Here is a 21,340-nt window from a genome sequence, read left to right on the forward strand (position 1 = left end):
GAAATGAGTATTTCTATTAAGTCCGCCATGATGCTTACCACTGTTGTGCTTACACTAGGATTGCTTAAAATCAGCACTATGCTTGAGTAAGAAATCCTAAATGCCATATGTTGTTTATGTCATGATAAAAATTGAATAAAGTCTTGTTTAAACCAAATCACAATAAATCTCAACCGATCAAACCCCTCATCTGCGTACCACCCATTTAGGTGGGACTTGGTTTCGCTTCGTGCACGTCAGCCTTCAGGTGTTGTGGTGAGAGAGGTGATACTTTGGAAAAATCAGGTTTGTCCTAACCATGTGATAGCTGATGAACGCTTGTTCTCATCATGAGTAGTACGTACATACAGTAGTTCATAAATAGTGGAAAACCGTAATTGTATATTTATGTAACTTATTGCATTTTAAGATGTTGAGAGGGCAGTATCTTGTGTATACAGTGGAACCCCCCTTTTAAGACCACAAATCTGAGAAAATTGAGTCTTAAAAAGGTGGGAGTCTTAAAATGGGGGTAATTTTACAGAGGTTATGAACAGAAAGTCTGAGAAAACAAGGTCTTAAAAGGGAGGGAGTCTTAAAATGGGGGTAATTTTACAGAGGTTATGAACAGAAAGTCTGAGAAAACAAGGTCTTAAAAAGGCGGGAGTCTTAAAAGGGGGGTTCCTCTGTACTGGCCACCCCTCCCTGTGGGGACGCCTCGTGGCCTGGGGAGAAAGAAGGTGCAAAAAGCTTCTTGTTCATAAACTGCTTCCCTTCCAAAGTAAAGGAGGCATTTATCATCATACATCTGTAGCTTTTGTCTGTCGGAAAATCCATTGGGCTTACCTGATTATGATCTATGTGTTTGAATGCTAACAGAGTCAATTGTTTACAGGCATGGTACTCTTCCGCCGATCGGCGGAAATCCGCCGAAAACGAAAATCCGGAAAAGGAAAAAAAAAATTAAAAAAAAAACAAAACAAAAAAAACCATCTGCTGATTGACTTGAGATTATTATTTTTTCTTACTCAAGCCTTGTTATCTTTCACTTATATCCCTCTCAGCTTCAAGGAGAGGGCACTAAACACATTTGAATTAGTAAAAAGTCGTCAGCTTCAGGGGGCCTTGCCCCCTGACCCCCACAAGGGGCAGCGCCCCTTGACCCTGCCAGGGGGCCGCTCAGGCCCCCTGGACCCCCGGCTTTATTTCAGCTGAAACTGCCATTCCTTCAGTACCATGCCTGGTTTAATAAATGGAGAATATTACGCAAATGTAACACACAGATGATTAACTGTGATCTTTTTGTCTGAATGCTAACAGAGTCAATTGTTTAATTGGATTAAGGAGAGTTGGTTAGTTGGAGCACAAAAGTTGCATAAACTTCATCAGTGATCGCTTTCTGCTCTCTTTCCTGCTTGATATGAACTGATCATTTGCTTATGTTTGCTTGTGAGACAATGACAAAAGGTGACGTTTTCATGTCAGTATGTCCCAAATGACATCACCAGTACATTTTTCATTCTATCTAATCTGTTTTCGTTCTATTTTTTCTAATAACATGCGTTAACAATTGATTGCCAACTGGAATGGAAGAGCACAAAAAGTGTAACTTGATATGTAGTTTCTCTAGAGGGAACAACATCTTCCACTTTCATGTCAGTGTGTCCCATGCAACATACATTTGCCAAACAGCTATGTGTAAGTAGATTATTTGTTAGTGGTATAGAAAATACTGATCAACAATCAAAGTCAGTTTTCACATTCATTTTCTACCTATTTCTTATTTGTTTATTCTTTTGGCAATGGTGAAATGTCAGCAATCGTGTGTCATTCGGGACAGTAGACATGACACCTGACCTTTTGTCACTGTCTCTTGTATGTCTCTTTCGCTCTCTCTCACACACACACACACACACTTACCATCTTGATTCTCACACACACACACACACACCCTTACCATCTTGATTCTCACACACACACACACACACACACACACACACACACACACACACACACCATTTTGATCCTGGCCTCTGTTTTAATGTACTGCAACATTGTGATGTGTTACTCCACAGGCTATTGGTGTTGATGTACATAGACACTTGACGTGGCAAGTGATGTGCGATCTGTGGGGTACAGGAAGATGGATGAATGCGTGTGACTGGGTGACTGACTGCAGATTGGATTCTGCCTGGAAAGTGGGCTACTCTGCATTTTGCAAGACAAGTTTTTGGGTTTTGATTCATTTTTGTTTTTGTTTTTCTTTATTTTTTTCTGGCTTTTCTTTAAAGTTATAAAATGTTCAGCAAATGAAAAAAAAAAGTAAAAAGCCTGTAGATGGAAAAAAACATAATTGTTTGTGTGTTGATGTACAATATTCTACACCATGTACTACCAAATAAAACAGTTAATTATTTGTGATTTTGTTTTGTAATGATGTCATGACGGACGAAAAAAAGGAAAATAAATACTCTTCTGACAACAAAGTACCTGTTGAGTCGATTTATGTTTTGTGAAGGAGAGAGAACAATTGTTTTATGTAGGGCAGTGGTGATTTATAGGTACCCCCATGTGTTAAATTTAAAAGGGGGTGGAATCTGTTACTGGGGGTCTAAAAAGGGGGTGGAATCTGTTACTGGGGGTCTAAAAAGGGGGTGGAATCTGTTACTGGGGGTCTAAAAAGGGGGTGGAATCTGTTACTGGGGGTCTAAAAAGGGGGTGGAATCTGTTACTGGGGGTCTAAAAAGGGGGTGGAATCTGTTACTGGGGGTCTAAAAAGGGGGTGGAATCTGTTACTTGTGGTCTAAAAGGGGGTGGAATCTGTTACTTGTGGTCTAAAAGGGGGTGGAGTCTGTTACTGGGGGTCTAAAAAGGGGGTGGAATCTGTTACTGGGGGTCTAAAAGGGGGTGGAATCTGTTACTGGGGGTCTAAAAAGGGGGTTGAATCTGTTACTGGGGGTCTAAAAAGGGGGTGGAATCTGTTACTGGGGGTCTAAAAAGGGGGTGGAATCTGTTACTTGTGGTCTAAAAGGGGGTGGAATCTGTTACTGGGGGTCTAAAAGGGGGTGGAATCTGTTACTGGGGGTCTAAAAGGGGGTGGAATCTGTTACTTGTGGTCTAAAAGGGGGTGGAGTCTGTTACTGGGGGTCTAAAAAGGGGGTTCCACTATAGTGTGTGGGGACGTTTCAGGCATGGGAATTCCAAAATCGAAAAAACTCTGAAAATAGGACAAGGTCCAGGGGCTGCCTGGGCCCCAACGGGGTACAGGGGCAGAGCCCTGTTGGGGAGGACCAGGGGTGCGAAGCCCCTTGGAAGGAAAACGAATTTTAGCAATTTAGACCAATATTTTCTTCTGGTCGATCACTCAAGGCCAATATTTTGATAGTTCTTGTGTAAGCAAATAATGGATGGCTGCAGACAATTTTTTATTTTCGCTGACACGTAATTTCCTTTCCACGGAAATCCGCGATTTCGCGGACAATTCCCATGCCTGTCGTTTGTGTGAATGTGTGTGTGTTCGGGTGCACTTAAGACAGTAAACTGTTGGAGTATAACTGACAAGCAAATAGGACCACTGTTCCTTCTGCACATAAATTAGAGGAAATATAACAAGAACGATGAAAGAAATGTTGGTCAATAGAAACAGTTGTATATAAACATACAAGCAAGGTACGTGGCCAGTGCATCAGATTTAATAATAATAATAATAATAACGGGCATTTATATCCCGCAGTGGGGCACTGCGGTTATGAAATTAAAAGCCCCTCCTGTTTTTGGAACCGCAGGAGCTTTCTAGTTTGCTGTTAGGTAGATTTTTGGTTCCTCTTTCCTGTCATGCTCTCTTTTTCTTCATGAATTCTTTTCTTTTTTCTGCCTTCTTGCTCATTCACCTGTATTTTTTCCAAAAATCTCTTCTCTTGCCGCTTGTCTCGCGATTCATGTATAGTTTAATCTGTTAGTGTTCTGATGTAAGTCCAGCAGTAGATAGGTTAAGCCTATTTTAACATACTGGAAACTGGTAATCTTCCAGTAGGTATTAATTTAGTTTTACTAAAGCCTGCTGGGACACAAGTAATGGGTTAGTGCATTTGTAAACAGGAATCGCTTGACAAGTGGCCCCCTTCATCCCCCCCTTCCTCGTCCTGATATGGCTCTGCGTAGTCGGCTGGACGTTAAGCAACAAATAAATAAACAAACAAACGGGCATTTATAAAGCGCCTTATCAAAAGTTCAAAGCGCGGGACAACAATACATGTATACAAAAATCATACAATCACTGTCAGATTCAAACAACACATCATGCACATCTCACATCCCCAGACTCTATACTAAGGAACTATCCGTAGTGTTGTTGGAACAAGTGAGTTTTCAAATTGGACTTAAAAGATGAAATGGATGGAGAGTGACGTAATTGAAAGGGGAGTGAATTCCATAACTGAGGTCCATAATACGAAAACGTGCGGAAGCCATGAGCCTTGCGTTTAAAGCGACCTTGACAGAGAAGTCGAGCATCATCAGAAGAACGAAGGGTGCGAGAGGGAGTGTAGAGAGAGACCAGTTCAGAAAGATAGGCAGGTGCCGATTCAGAGATGATATTGTAGCAGAAGCAGGCAGCTTTATACCTAATACGTTCAGATACAGGAAGCCAGTGAAGTTCTTTCTTTTTTGTGTGCTTTCAGCATACCTACATTGATAGTGCTTTTCCTTGTAACAGGGAGGCTAGGTCATGTCAGTGTGTGGGAACACACACACACATACTCACTGGCTCCCGCCCCCCCCCCCCCCCCCACACACACACACACACGACAGAGTACACACATACGCATCATGAAATGCAAAACTAAACCTATCTTAGAGTACGTTCCTTCCAAGCCATTCCGAGAATGGGAAAAGAACAAGGGCAAGTAATTACCATGTTAACGTGACCAATCCGCTATTCTTTCCACCACATACTAATAGGATGGACAAAAGAAGGTATCACGTTGCGGTTAACAAGAAACATAGACAATAATAAAGGATCGGACAGCCAGGAAGAAAAGGCATTAACTGCGACACGGACACCGTCAAGTTTGCTGGCCGCAGATGACCAGCAGCAAGTTGACCGCACTCAAGTCCTCAGCCCATCTTTTCCATTTCCTGACCAAGAGACGCGGGGGACACATCAGCCGCTGATCTGGTGGTCAGCGAGGGGACATAATCATGTGGCCAGGAATCTCTTTTCATTCAGTACCCTGTGTCCGCTGCCGTCGGCGTGAAGACGATCCACTAATACTACACTCTGTACGGTAAACGGTTCAAAGCAATATAGCCAGGGAGCGCTGCGTTGTGCGCCGACTGGGACTGACTAAGAGGTCGCAATGACGTCACGTACATCTATCTCCCTCTGTGGGTCTCGGTCAGCCAAACAGCTTGTCTCGGTGACTGGTGCGTGCAACACTGTGACATGAGGCCTGGACAGAGAGAACTTCAATAAAGCAACACTGAATAATACGCACATACACACACACACACACAGACACACACAGACAGCCAAACACACGAACGGCAGACAAACACGGACAGGCACTGACATCAGTCGGGATTGCTCTGCTAGTTTCAGACACAAAAGCATCAGTAGTAAAGTGACCCCGCGGTGTCCCGCCGAGGCTCCTCATGGTCGTTACCCGCAGGGCCGGACCTGGGGGGGGGGGGGGGGTCCTGGGTTCCGGACCCCCCCCCCCCCCTCCCCTGGCTGACTGATGTGCCTCGTCAGTCTCATCAGTATTTGGTTTCAATTTCAAGTGGAGACAATTTGTTTCCAGACACGAGGATAGACCCAAAACATTACCATTGAAATGTATTATTTTGTTACCGTCAGGGGCGCCTCCCTGACCCTTCCCTGTACAGAGTCCCCTTCAGGTTTTTCAGACTGAGGCTGCTTGGGTCTTGAATGTTCTCCCTGCACACAGTCACACAGTCAAAGCCACAGAGGGAGTAGGGACGAGCACCGAGCGACACACAGTGGTGCAGAGGTAACGTCGCCTCTGACGTGGTTATTTCCCTTGCAGTGCAAAGCATTGGCACGGTGTCACGAACTGAAACCTCTGCTGAACAATCCTTCTCATTGCGGTTAATGCACATGCGCCAATCTTGGACTTAAAAAAATGCGACCCTTTGACCTAACGAACCGCGCATGGGTTAGGATTCGGGTTTGGGTTAGGATTAGGGTTAGGGTTAGGATTAGGGTAAGGGTAAGGGTAAGGGTTAGGGTTAGGTTGTTCACGACCACTGATTCTGATCAGTCCGATCGCTCAACGGCTATCGCCAGTTATCTCTCTGACCGGACGCTACAGTCCTACGCGAATCTATCAAAACACGAATACAGAGTTATCTCCCATATGTTTTTCGCGAGCACTGATCTAAATTTGAGTGATCAGTGTTCGCGAGACGAAAATGATTGCAGATTGGCCGACTTCGACAGTGATCTCCGTTCTGTTCTTCACAGTTATGATAAAGACATCGTTCTAAGGTCAAAACAAGTCGAAATTTTGGGACTGCTGCCGGAAGGAGACCGTAATATATGGTTTCATCAATGTCAACTGGTTACAGAAAAAAAATCGTCTGCTCCAGTGAGCGCCGAAACCAAACGGTTGATTATCACGTGACACTTTTGCCATATTTAGAGTTGTTTGCACAGTTAATACAGCCGCGAAACATAGCTCGCTTGAAACTGTCTTACATATCAATTCCTTTGTAATTTAAAAATTACAAAACACCATGAAAATTCATTATCGACCGGATCGCGAATCTGCTTATATCAATAGGCCTAATACATTACAAAAAGCTCTAAATATGTTGGGAAAAAAAATCGGTTTCAGGCAAGGAAACTCAAGGCATCCTGTCAGGGAGAGAATCTCCCCATGTTAGCGCATGCGCATTGACCGCAATGAGAAGGATTGTTCAGGCAGAGTTTTCAGTTCGTGACAACGGCACTGACTTCATTGAAGACTCACTCAACCCTCAAATTCACAAAATATGTTCATTACATTGAAGTGAACGTACGGTGAGACCAAGACACACGGACAGTGCCAGGGTTGACCAGTCTCAGTGAACGTATGGTGAGACCAAGACACACGGACAGTGCCAGGGTTGACCAGTCTCAGTGAACGTATGGTGAGACCAAGACACACGGACAGTGCCAGGGTTGACCAGTCTCAGTGAACGTATGGTGAGACCAAGACACACGGACAGTGCCAGGGTTGACCAGTCTCAGTGAACGTATGGTGAGACCAAGACACACGGACAGTGCCAGGGTTGACCAGTCTCACAGCAGATCGCAGCCGTGCAGTCTCCGTGGAGGCGGCGGCCGGGACTCTCCAAGGCAAGGCAAGGTAAAGAATGTATTCAAGAAGTTACATGGAGGAAACAAATGGAAAACAAATGTTAAAGAAATGCAAATTTTTTCAACATACACATATTAATTATGCTCATTCCGATGAAGAAAAAAAAGAAAAGAATATAAGGATTAAGATAGGATCAGATCAGATCAGATGAGATAGATAATAAAAAAAAAACTTAAATAAGATAAGATAAGATAAGATAAGATAAGAAAAATCTTTGTTCAACACGAGCTTTTTTTCAACCAACCCTAGCCCGGAGATGGACTGCCACGTCTAAATCACATAAGGCCAAAAAAAAATAGGTCTGTTTACGGTAACATAGGCCCAAAAAATAGGGTCGGTAGGTCGGGATTTTTTTTTTTTCCCAAAAAAACCATATTTTTACGTTATTTTGCAAAAAAACAAGATTTTTTTTTCCCCCCAAATGCCAAAAAAATAGGGTCGGTCGGGTTACCGTAAACAGACTATTTTTTTTTGGCCTAAGTATACACAGACATAGCACACACACAACAACAACAACAAAACAAAATCATAGAAATATGTACACAAGAATACCATGGTTTTTACACAACCATCAAACCTTATAGATGTACACATTTGGTAAATTACTGAAAACATTTAAGCCGGCTCTTGGGGAAATGCGTTCTCAGAACTTGAAGTTTTGTATCATGAAACCTAGTGTTTCTAATAATAATAGATAATAATAAATAACTTTTCTATTGCGCGAGTCCCATCAATTGGCTCCAGGCGCTTTACAAATTCATTACAGAATAAACTAGCACAAATCAACAAGCATACAAAGCATACATTTAACCGAGACATAACACCAAGAACCCAAGCACTAAGCAAAAACTTAGCGTACAATGCTGGATCTGTAACGAAGTCTTTTATCACCCGGATTGTTTGTAATGTAACATTGAATACGATGACAAGTGCCTTTTAAATGCATTGAGACTCATGGGCACTCCAACAAATTCTGGAAGAAAGTTCCAAGGGACGCTGCCAGAATATGCTAAACTTGATTTATATTTCATATTGTTTGCCTTAAAAAAAAATTAAAAAAAACAATCACGCGGAGCCATACCTTCAACAATCTGTCCGCTGAACTTTGCTTTGCTTATTAATAATGGGGTGTAATCATAGCGTTCTCTACTTGTTAAGATCGCCATGGGTGTAATATATTTAAACCTGCACTCAATTAAAGCCTCGTCTGCAACGGCAAGGTCGGAGACGTCGGGGAGAGAGAGAGAGAGAGAGAGAGAGAGAGAGAGAGAGAGAGAGACAGACAGACAGACAGAGAGAAAGACAGAGAGACAGAGAGAGACAGACAGACAGAGACAAAGACAGACAGACAGACAGACTTGTGACCAGTGTCACCAACGTGCCAAGAGGAGTCTGTGCAGGGCACAGTGAAATAGTTGCCTCCCCTGCACCACCTTGCAAATCGCTGTGTTCCGCACTGTGTGTCGCCTGCAGTCTCGTCTCTGACACTGAGGTCTCTGCCTGCCGTACGTTACGTCCCGAGTGCCGTGCGCTCGGCTCCTGCCGCCTTCCTCCTGCCTTGCTGCTACGCCGTGCCGTATAGTAGTGCCGTGCCGTGCGGCAATAGGAAGCCGTCAGCAGCAGTCAGCGAGCGCAGCGATCTTCACAGCGCAGGTAGACACTGCACGACCAGCACCGGATGGATAGCACTGCACCGGCCCAGTCAGTCGCGCTGCTCCTCTTCACGGGACCGCCGCTACACACACAGTTCTTGGGGAAACGTAGCTTACTGGAGAGCCCATAGTGTAGAGATTGTGCCTTCACTGAAGCACGATGATCGTGTTGTGTTGCGTTATGTTGTGCCGTGCACCACACCACACCACACTGCCTACCCATCGCTGTGTGGGCCGATGAGTGTAGTGGCTGAATAAAAGTTATCGCTAGTACTCGTGTTTACAGTCTCCTGGTCCATTAATAAGTTGTGTCCGTGTGAACCGCGCTTCTTCATCGCGTGTGTGTCGGGCCTTTCTCCTTTTCAGTCGGTATTGGTGGTGAAGGCAAAGATCTTTGTCGAAGGTGTGTGTAAACTGACCGCTGCCTGCCTCCCTCCTGTCTGTGTGTGTGTGGGGCGGTCCGTGCTGACCTTACTGCTCTGTGCAGAACACACACACACCATAATACCTCTGTGCTGCATCCAGCCTCCCGCCGCTCTGGCACAACTGACCACAGACCTTTTTCTGACCCCACATCAGTGGTGCACCGTGCATTGACCACACAGTTCTGACCCTTCTCGGACTGACCAGCACGCCCTCAGTGTCCCCGTGGCTCTGGGTGGAGCAGCTGAATACTGACCACCTGTTGCTCGGCGCCCACAGCCGTCACGCTGACTGATTCCACACAACACTGCTCGTGGCGTCCGGCTCTTGTTGCTGACCTGACCTGACCTGTAGGCACGGCGTGAAGGCAAGTCACGTGCAGGGGTGACCTCAGGTAAGGGTTGACCAACGTCCACCGTGCCCGGACACGGCGAGCAGGCCGCAGTGAAGAGGACGGATTGAGTCATTGCTGACAGCGACGAAACTTGGATCATCCGTCAGTGGTCAGGGACACCGAGACGGACACCGATCTTGTCGCGACTGTCGCGACTGTCACCTCTGCTACTGTCCACACTCCGGATTTCATCGCTGACTGGGAATTATGTGAGTGTGAGTGTCTGCCAGCTGTTGGAGTAGCGAGGGAAGTCCGCGTGAGGTGATGGAAACACAGACACCAAACTTCGTCCCCTCCACACCCACTCCGCCTGTCACAGTAACTCCCCCGATGCTAAGCGGGCAGTTGACAACATTGTTACGTGGTTTGTTTCTTACGAGCGGTTGACAAAATTGTAACGTGGTTTGTTTCTCACAAGCAGTTGACAACATTGTAACGTGGTTTGTTTCTTACGAGCGGTTGACAACACTGTAACGTGGTTTGTTTCTTACGAGCGGTTGACAACATTGTAACGTGGTTTGTTTCTTACGAGCGGTTGACAACACTGTAACGTGGTTTGTTTCTTACGAGCGGTTGACAACATTGTGACGTGGTTTGTATCTTACGAGCGGTTGACAACTTTGTAACGTGGTTTGTTTCTCACAAGCGGTTGACAACATTGTAACGTGGGTTAAGTTCAAATGCGTTGTCTTGGATGCCAGCACACCGTCTTCGAGAATCAAGGGACATTACAACACGTAGGACCCGACACGGTCACTGACTTAGCGGCTCAGGCTCCATTCACGGCTGAGTGACTCCACGTGGACGTACCGGAAAGAGGCGTGTCTCGCGTTCGCTGAAGCATGGAGGCGACGGAGAGCCAGGGAGGGGGAGGGAGAGAGGAAGCGCCGCCCCCCAGCGCAAGTGAAGGGAAGCGAGCCAGCAGTGTCCCAACACAACCCATGGCATTGCGCATCAAACAGGAACCCAAAGATGATATCAAGGTCAGTGGTGTGTGTGTGTGTGTGTGTGTGTGTGTGTGTGTGTGTGTGTGTGTGTGTGTGCGTCCGTCTGTCTGTCTGTCTGTCTGTCTTTTATTTTGTCCGGATCTCTGACTTTCTTTCGCTGTGTACGTCTCTCTCTCTCTCTCTCTCTCTCTCTCTCTCTCTCTCTCTCTCTCTCTCTCTCTCTCTCTCTCTCTCTCTCTCTCTCTCTCTCTCTCTCTCTCTCTCTGCAAATCACACACATGCGCACGCATACACACAGTGCTTGGAATGGTGTTATGTTTTTACATTTAGTCAAGTTTTGACTAAATGTTTTAACAGTCATAGAGGGGGAATCGAGACGAGGGTCGTGGTGTATGTGTGTCTGTGTCTGTGTGTGTGTGTGTGTGTGTGTGTGTGTGTGTGTGTGTGTGTGTGTGTAGAGCGATTCAGAGTAAACTACTGGACCGATCTTTATGAAATTTTACATGAAAGTTCCTGGGTCCCCAGACGTTTTTTTCATTTTTTTATATATATGTCTTTGAAGACGTCATATCCGGCTTTTTGTAAAAGTTGAGGCGGCACTGTCACACTCTCATTTTTCAATAAAATTGATCGACATTTTGGCTAAGCAATCTTCGACGAAGCCCGGACTTTGGTATTGCATTTCAGCTTGGTGGCTTAAAAATTAATTAATGACTTTGGTCATTAAAAATCTGAAAATTGTAATTTAAATTATTTTTTTATAAAACGATCTAAAATTACGTTCATCTTATAGAAACAAGCTCTGAAAGTTAAAAATATAAGAATTATGATTAAAATTAAATTTTCGAAATCGATTTAAAAACAATTTCACCTTATTCCTTGTCGATTCCTGATTCCAAAAACATAAAGATATATGATATGTTTGGATTAAAAACACGCTCAGAAAGTTAAAACGAAGAGAGATACAGAAAAGCGTGCTATGCAGCTCAGCGCAACCACTACCGCGCTAAACAGGCTCGTCAATTTTACTGCCTTTTGCACGAGCGGCGGACTACAGTCATTGTGACAAAATGCAGTGCGTTCAGTTTCATTCTGTGAGTTCCACAGCTTGACTAAATGTTGTATTTTCGCCTTACGCGACTTGTTTGTTTTGTTTTGTTATTAATTGTGTTGTTGTTTGCTGATAACCGTTTTGTTGAAACACTCTCATGAGGCCTAAAAATAAAATAGGTGTGGTTACGGTAACCCGACCTACCCTAATTTTAGGGGCCAATCCTATAACTTTTTATTACATTTGTCAACAAAAAACAAAAAAAACGAGTGCAAAAAACGCAATGAAAGCGAAAGCGCCCGAGTCGCACACTTATTTCCCTGTCAAGTAGGTTTAATTTGTACACATTAGAAAAAAAAGTTTAAAAAAAAAAGTGGTTGCCTACCTACCTACCCTATTTTTTTTGGCTATGTTACCGTAACCACACCTATTTTTTTTTTTTTTTTTGGCCTGATAGATTCTGTGCTGCCTTTGTATCATCATTTGCAATTTATGTTCTTGAGAATAATCCTAACATTGCAAGTCCTTTTGCAGACGGTGACCTATGTTGTATTTTGTGTCTTGTTTATCTGGTTCGGTTTTATTATGATGGTTGTTCATGATCTTTTACAGTTTCAGAGTTTATGATTGTCTACTGTCTGAACCAGTCTAATATAAACTCGGCCAAACATTATTGCACCCATTTTCCTTCCCCAACTAAATCATTCATTAATTTGTCATTTCATTCAAACTTTCCATGCCATTAAAGGCACTTAACTTGGCGGCCTGGTACATTCTTTGGATCAAAGATTTCTTTTACAGGAGTCACGTGACCGCCCTCTTAGTAATTAAGTAATTGAATAGACAGTTTGAGTGAAATGATACGGTAATAAATGTTTTAGTTGGGGTATGAAAATAGGTGCAATAATATTTTTGATGAGTTTATATTCAGACGTCATCGGCGTGTACATGAGTTTGGTTAAACCGGTTTTATTTTCACATTGCAAGGCGCAGTTACACCGCATATCATCTTATTCCAGCTGAAACCTCTTTTTACACAAAGATATGGCCAATATATATAAATGGTTACATTTCTGCTGCAATCTCTGTTCTTTTTTCTTTTTTTCCATTTTTTTTCTTTTTTTTTTTCTTTTTCTTTTTTGTTTAAGCGTATCATTTGATGTCTCTAATAAGATTATACAAGCGTGTGTGGGCGTCAAGGAAAATTGTCCATTCTATTCTCCTTTTCAAAGGGCCCCCGTCACGTCTGTCAGTGTCCTTGTTGTATTGGGCACGTCGCGACTGTTAGAGAAACAGATTGGTAAGCTTGTATAGAGAGAGAGAGAGAGAGAGAGAGAGAGAGAGAGAGAGAGAGAGAGAGAGAGAGAGAGAGAGAGAGAGAGAGAGAGAGAGAGAGAGAGAGGGAGAGGAGGAGGGAGGGAGGAGGGAGAGAGAGAGAGAGAGAGCATGATGCATTCCAATGTCGATATACAGTAACATACAGAAACAAGTTTCAAAGGGGCCGTTCGTCTGGAATACAGTTATGACCATTGACTGACCCCTACCCACCCAGTGGCGGAAAAGATCAGAAACAGGTGTAACACCTGAGAAGGGCGGGTTTGGCTGCCCCGTGTGCTGCCAGGTATAATGGAGGTACTGGCGGTGGGAGGAGGGCAACTCTCAGTGCAGCAGTTGGCCGGTTTCTTCTGCCTGTCCGATCGGTGGAGAAATCTGACCGCGTTGGGCACAATTCCCCTCACAGAAAGAAAGAGCGAAGCAAATAAAGAAAGAAAGAAAGAAAAGAAAAGAAAAGAAAGAAAGGACAAAAGAAAGAAAGAAAGAAAGAGAGAAAGACTGTGACAGAAAGAAAGAACAATAAATAGGTGTAGAGCGAGGTTATTTGTATAATAAACCAAGAAGTCAAAGTACCACGTGACGTGCACTGCACACATCATTGCCAAAGTCCCAACAAAGTGTGTCCTATGCTAATGTTTTGTACGACTACATTTCCATTATCTTGTCTCACCGCTGTCTGCTAATGCTGTGTACGATTTACTCTCCATTATGGCCGTGTCAGCGCCGTCTGGTGAAAGGCGTTTACTTTTTAAAGTATTAGGAAACGCTGTAACAGAAATTTTACACCACCACCAACAAAACAACAACCACATGTGCTGAAGATAATTGGACGGAAAAAGTAGTTCCGTTTTATGTCATTGTAAAGATGCCTCCCTTCCCGCGGAAAGCCCCTTGTTGACCACCATACAGCTGAGCTAGCCAGGCCAGTTTTACATGGGATAACAGCACGCCTTCACCTGGACACGTGTCAACAGCCTGGCTGCTTTGTGTGCAGAGCGGGGATGTTTCGCTCAATTCATTTCGTAATTGACAAAGTTTCAGTCTGCGGAATAAATTCAACAAAAAGTTTCACTCTGCGCGGGTAGCAGACATGTTGGTTTAAACAAGTTTATTCAGTAACAAATTGCTGTTGTTGTTGTTAGTTTGTTTGTTTGTTTGTTTGTTTGTTTGTTTGTTTGTTCTTCTTTTTTGCGTATTCGTGTGTCCAAGTGGGAGGATCCGCCTACCCTATCTAGAGGATAATCATATATCATTTCGTTTGTTACAGACCCGTGGTCATTGTTGAATAAAGACATTCCAACACATTGACAGTGTTCTTAGATCTATGACCACGGGTCTGCTGATCAACAACACATTCTTGTTGTGTTTGAGGTGTTCCTTGCACACAGCTGTTTGGACAGATCTCAGTTTGGTTTACAGAATGACTCGATTTACACTATAATGGAAGGGAACGATCTCCATGCATGGCCCTTTGTACAGTACCAGGCGAACGTGTGTACAGAGAGGGTCACTCTCCCCCACCACTGTACAACTCTACACCCGACCCTCGCAACCCCCCCGCCCCCCCCCCCACCCCCCCCCCCTCTCCACCCTCCCCCACCCGACCCCCCATTTGGTGCACGTGCAGTTGGTACGGCAGAGAGAAACACGACTCCGTGACGGGGCTCTGGTTGCCCCAGTCAGGTAAACACGGGCCTTCTGCCAGCTCTCAACACAGGCCTACCTGGAAGAGAGAGGGGGAGGTAGGGTGGGAATGGGGGATCGGGGAGCCAGTGGGTAGTCTTCATGTTCCTCTACCTGGCTGAAAAGTGATCAGGGAAACAGTAGGCAGTCGCCCAGCCGCTCACCTGGCTAGAAACCCATCACACAGCTCAGCCCCAACCCAGTGCTGCCGGCCCACAAACTTTCTCAGTCTTGAAGTTTCTTTTTCTGTGGTCTGGCCACATAATGTATCTAGTCTACAGTACATATCTGTGTGTTCTGGCCCGGTTACCTGCAAGAGCGATGCTGGAAAGCTGATCCTCACACACGAGTTTGTGGCTGTACGTTTCTTCAGACTTGTCTAGACATTCCTCACGTTGTACAAAAGAAGGTCATGTAACAAAATCCGTCAGAAAACACAGATTCTTAGTGACGTTATTTCATTTCTTGACTACTTTCCGTCTATATATAGTTTTCTTTCTCCATTAAAAAATTTTTTAAAAAGGGGTGTGTGTGTGTGTGTGGGGTGGGGGTGGGGGGAATGCAAGAGAAGGATGTTTTGTATTGGTTTATTTTGTTTTGTTTTGTTTTGTTTAATTTTGCCTTGATTTTTTCACCAAAGTGATTTAATTTGGTGCTGATGACAGAGTTCCAAGGGAAGTAAGCGCTCTAAATGCATACGACAGTCACATGTGTAATAGAGACAGAGTAAGTGGCAGTTATTCGGAACCATTTGCCTGGCACCTGAGAGAATAACCAGCATTGAAATGAACAAGCCACTTTTCATGCTCAGATAGAGTTCTTTTCGACCCGCACCCAGGCCGTTCTAAAATTGTGGTTTTTGCTGGTTTTTTTTTTTTTTTTTTAATTTACCCAACGTCTTGAGCTTTTGAAGCACTAAGACAGCCGCAGTAAGAGGCCGATCACCAGTAAGGGGGATGCAGCAGTCAGCATTTGACAGGCTGCTCGAGTTGCCTACATGAGAATATTATACACGGAATGCAATATGGCTGCCTGACAATGTGTTACGTGATCCGGGGCTTTGTCTTGACACGTATCGCGTGTTATGGCCAGATGAGTCACTGGAGGATGATATCTATGATGTTTTGCAGTTCACAGTGTTCATATCGCATATACAGGAGGGTGATATATAATATATATAGGTGATATGTTCACACTGTGCATATAACACATTACAATGTACAAGTATTACAATTTTAGTGTACTATATATAATATATTCTTCTTCTTCTTCTTCTTCTTCTTCTTCTTCTTCTTCTTCTTCTTCTTCTTCTTCTTCTTCTTCTTCTTCTTCTTCGTCGTCGTCGTCGTCGTCTTCGTTCATGGGCTGAAACTCCCACGTTCACTCATGCTTTTGCACGAGTGGGTTTTTACGTGTATGAACGTTATTACCCCACTAATTAGGCAGCCATACGCCGCGTTCGTGGGAAGCATGCTGGGTATTTTCGTGTTGCTGTAATCCACCGAACTCTTTGACTACCAATCAGGACTGATTGTAAGTGAGCATCCAAATGATAGCTGGATAATTATGTTGTGTGTCGTGTTGCGGATCGTTCGTCGTGTCGCACTGCAGTGATGGTGTTCGTACCTGGAGTGTCAGGACCAAGGTACGCTGCGTGTTTGTCAGTCATTTGTTACGCCATCAAACAAGTGAGCGGGACAGTTCTCTGTGTAATATGATACAGATGTATATCCAAGGGTTGTGTCAGTTGGTTAATGTATATCATTCAGATCTAGACCGTCGTTTTATCACGGGTATCACGGGCAGAATGATAACAGCATTGTCACACCTGAAACTGACATGCGGCATTTATCCGACCAGGTTCCGGTGTAACGATCTCATTTTTGGGGCCTGGACTCAGCTTTTGCATTCGATATAATTATAGAGGGCCCCAAAGGGGGGGTATCATCACGATCACGGGAAGGGAAATTTTAGCTTTCACGATCACAGTTACCTTGATTTTTGTTTTCACGATCACGAACACCAGTAGCAAATCACGGTCACGGTAAAAGTTGCAGGTACAGAAAACACGTGTCAAAGTAAACACAACCACACAGTTATTCGCTCCTCTGGATCTATTGTTTATTCAACACAAAGTGACAACTGTTGCACTTTTTTGTGTGTGTGTGTGAATTCTCTTTCATTCACACATAGAAATACATTATCATGATTTGTAATCAGTAACAAGAATGTTGTTTTCATTGTTTTTTTCTCTCGCTCTCTCTCTCTCACACAGACACTCACAGGAATATATTACACTCCAGGGGCGGAGCAGTTAAGCCAGAGAGGGGGGGGGTGTTACAACCTGGGGTCCAGGGGTAGACCTTGTGGGGCACATGGGCAAGGCCCCGTTGGGGGGTCTGGGGGGCTTAGCCCCCCAGATGCTGAATTTTTTTTAGCTATTTTATGAACAATTTATGGCTTATCCTTGATTTTAAACATGATCAACTGGTGTCAGCAGCCACTCATTATTTCTTTTAAAGTTAGTATTAATTTTTTATTTGTTGACAGCCGGGGGGTGGGGGGGGGGTCCGGAACCCCTGTAACCCCTCCCCCCCCCCTAATCCGCCCCTGCACTCATACACATTCAACTCCCACACCCTCACTCACACACATGAATATATATACTTGCACAATTTCACATTTCCAGAGCTAAATCTTTTAAACTCATTTTCTCAAAAACTATTGGGTGGATTGAAATTAAAGTACATGTATGTGTGATGGTAGAGTCTATAATAACAAAATCCCCAACGAACATGACTTTGATCGATTTTGACATGAGGATCAAGTGACCCAAACTGGCACGTCTCCCCGCCATAGTTCCTTAATTTAACCCATTGTTGATAAGTTTACAGGCGCTAAAATAAATCCAAGCTTAATGCAAAGAAGCGACAATTAGCGTGTCCACGTTGCTGGGATGAAAAACAAATTTCTAGTTTCGGTTTTGGCTACACGCAGACTCGATCGGACTCGAGCCAGTCGAGGTCACACTGAGCGAGTGACAGCGGACGTGGCAATGTCGACAATGTCAATGATCTCAATCAGACTCAAAGATCTTGAACAAATTTCAAGATCTTTGCCTACATTCAGAACAGTCATAGGGCAACATAGACAGGGCCGGACTAGGGGGGGTTACAGGGGTTGCACAACCCCCCCCCCCCCCCGGCTTAAGCATGTACCTCCCAAACGCTTTTTTGTGGGGGAGGGACGGGGAGGGGGGGGGTTGCATCTGGATCATCATGAAATCCGAGGAGAAATCGCACCTCTCACCCCCTTTCGAAAGACATTTGTCTTCAACGATTTTTGTGATGAAAAGTATGAGTCCTTACAATCTCAATTCTTCTTCATTGCCTATACAGCTTGCTGTCGAATTTACCTTTTTCGTTCAAGGAGAGGCTTCCTTTCCCTCCAGAAACATCAAAAAACGTTCAGCTTCGCCCCCTTGCAAACCCCACCAAGGGGGCTTCGCCCCCTGGAACCCCACCCCCACCCCGGTGCTTTGCCCCCTGGACCCCCATCTGTAACCCCCCCCCTAGTACTTACCTAGTCCGGCCCTGAATAGATCAACATACCTTGACATTTCGTCTTCGGAAAGACGGACCCGTAGCCGGACCTTTCCATCAAGGAACGCATTCTCGCCGCATGCTTTGGTCTGGCTTGAATCCACAAAATATAACAGAGGTTCGATGACAGTACCGCTGCACGCCATTTTTGATCTTCGAATTCGAATTTGACTGAATGCACTCAAAACTTTAGCACGAAGCCCTTCCATTGGATGAAGTTTGGCAGACTTTTGCAATTCGCCTTCTGATTGGATCTCTTTTTTTGTGTGATTGGTTCTCTTAAAGGAAGCAATCGCTGTCAAAATCATATTTCTGAATGTGTTGTTGCTTCCCTTCAATCGGGATTGGCTCCTTGACGAATAGAGGATCATAGAGTGATACAGCTGTGAAAAATGTACGTTGAAAATAAAATGCTTTGCGATAATGCCCATCACGATCACGAAAACAAATGACGATCACGATCACGAGACTTGATTTTTTTGTCATCACGGATCACGAGCAAAATCCCATCACGATCACAGAAATGGAAATTTCGGCAATCACGGTCACAGAAAGGTCAAAAAACGCCAATCACGATCACGATTTTAAACCCTTTGGGGCCCTCATTATACCCCAGACAGAAATGTTGCTTCCTCGTCAAATTAAAGAGGAACTCTTATTTGAGAGAGAAAAGCGTGTCCGTTTTTTGCAAGTGAAGGACATTCGTGGTGATATTCGATAGATAAATTCGTCACACCTGTCAACATTACATTGAGTCAGTCATGTGCCAGTTATATTTTATAGAATCAGTCATGTGACAGTTTATGCTGTGAATTTATTTGTTTAAGATTCAAAGAAATTGCGCCTTTGGCGTCTGGGTCACAGTGTGTAGATACAGCCGCTTGATGCATTTAAGGCGATAATAATAATAAATAAATAATAATGGACATTTATTAATCGCCGTTTCTCACAAGAGCTCACGGCGATTTACATATTAATTTCTGCCGTGTGAGATGGAATTTTTTACACAATATATCACGCATTCACATCGGCCAGCAAACCTCAAGCCTATTAGGGCGAGCATTCACATTTCACGGCCTTTATTCCAAGTCACACGGGTATTTGGTGGACATTTTTAGCTATGCCTTTTCAATTTTGCCAGGAAAGACCCTTTTGTCAATCGTGGGATCTTTAACGTGCACACCCCAATGTAGCGATGTGTGGCACTAAAATTAAACTTGGAGAATACATGGAATAACCAAGTTTTTTGGGTAGTTATTGAAGTGACTTATAACAATGAATGAAAAATTTGTAAATATTAATGGACACAGATCACTGTTGCTATGAAAACAGTCGCCATATTGGATTTCTATGAAACGGTTTTACAGCGATATCATACATCAGAAATGCATGATATTTGTCACAAAGATACACATGACTTTTATCTACAATCGTATAGAACGATATTTTTACTAAAGACTACATTTGAATTTATATATATACATTTTTGTAATAAGAAATAATGAATTTCTAACCGCATATTCATTAATCCTTATTTCAAAATTAATATAAATTCAACTGTAGTCTTTTCTGAAAAAATCGTTCTATATTTTGTTTGTTTGTTTGTTTGCTTAACGCCCAGCCGACCACGAAGGGCCATATCAGGGCGGTGCTGCTTTGACATATAACGTGCGCCACACACAAGACAGAAGTCGCAGCACAGGCTTCATGTCTCATTATTCTGACACCGGACCAACCAGTCCTAGCACTAACCCCATAATGCCAGACGCCAGGCGGAGCAGCCACTAGATTGCCAATTTTAAAGTCTTAGGTATGACCCGGAGGGGTTCGAACCCACGACCTCCCGATCACGGGGCGGACGCCTTACCACTAGGCCAACCGTGCCGGTATCGTTCTATATGATTGTACATAAAAGGTATGTGTATCTTTGTGCCAAATATAGACGGCAGTCTATGTCCTGTAGTACTCACATATGTTTCATTTCTTTACAAAAGTCACTTCAATAACTACCCAGAAAACTAAGTTATTCCATGTATTCTCCAAGTTTAATTTTGGTGATTTTAGTGCCTCACATCGACTTAAGTTTTTTATATTTTTTTTATTTGATCATTGATTTGTTTGTCGGAAAACCCGAGTGTACATGTATTTTGACACCATTGGTCGCGTGACATAGAGGGGAAAAATAAAACGTCCGGTGTAACACGAAATGTTTACTCCACGAAAAATTTACTCCGGAGTAAATATTTCGTACGAAATTCTTACTCCGAGTACACTTTTCGTACGAGAAAAGAACTCCCCAAGGCACGAACAAATTACTCCCTCCACGAAATTTTTACTCCCCATTATTTTTACTTCCAGTAAAAATCTCGTACGCAATAATGGGATGCGGGCGAAGGGATAATGCCAATAAGTGATCTCGCGCACACGAATGTCGCGCTACCCTCCTTCCACCCCTTCCACCACCAAGACTAACAGGGGACAAGGGAGTACAAATTTCGTACACCTGGCATGGGAAGTTAAATTGCTCGTGGTGAAGTAATTTATTCGTTATTTATTCGTCAGGGGAGTAACATTTTTGTACGAAATGTTTTCTCGGAACTCACCTGTCTTGGGGAGTAATTTTCTCGTGCAATGGGAGAGTACTTTTTTCGTAAAGGGAGTAACTTTTTCGTACGAAATGTTTACTCCGGAGTAAAAATCTCGTGGGAGTAATTTTGTCGTGTTACACCGGCATCAAATTTCCCGCAAACTTCTTCGTGTCATTATTTTATTGTGAAAGGGCATGTAAACCCAGGTGTTACCCCGACCCAGATGATGATGTGGTTTTGAAAAAAAAGACCGCTACTAAGAAAGAAGGCTGTCGTGCTCGAAGTTCCAGTCACCATGGCACGG

General features: G+C 43.9%; 1 protein-coding gene across 1 annotated transcript in view; it reads left to right on the forward strand.

Annotated features, from left to right (window-relative positions):
• The first annotated feature begins 8,810 nt into the window (after positions 1 to 8,810).
• Positions 8,811 to 21,340, forward strand: part of LOC138961595 (sine oculis-binding protein homolog) — a 135,698-nt gene continuing 123,168 nt past the window's right edge. Inside the window, exon 1 of the mRNA XM_070333253.1 lies at positions 8,811 to 10,813. Coding sequence (XP_070189354.1) covers positions 10,673 to 10,813 — 141 coding nt within the window. The 5' untranslated portion in view covers positions 8,811 to 10,672. The remainder of the gene's footprint in view (positions 10,814 to 21,340) is intronic.

Source organism: Littorina saxatilis, linkage group LG3 (genome assembly GCF_037325665.1).
Source record: "Littorina saxatilis isolate snail1 linkage group LG3, US_GU_Lsax_2.0, whole genome shotgun sequence".
NCBI lineage: Eukaryota > Metazoa > Mollusca > Gastropoda > Littorinimorpha > Littorinidae > Littorina > Littorina saxatilis.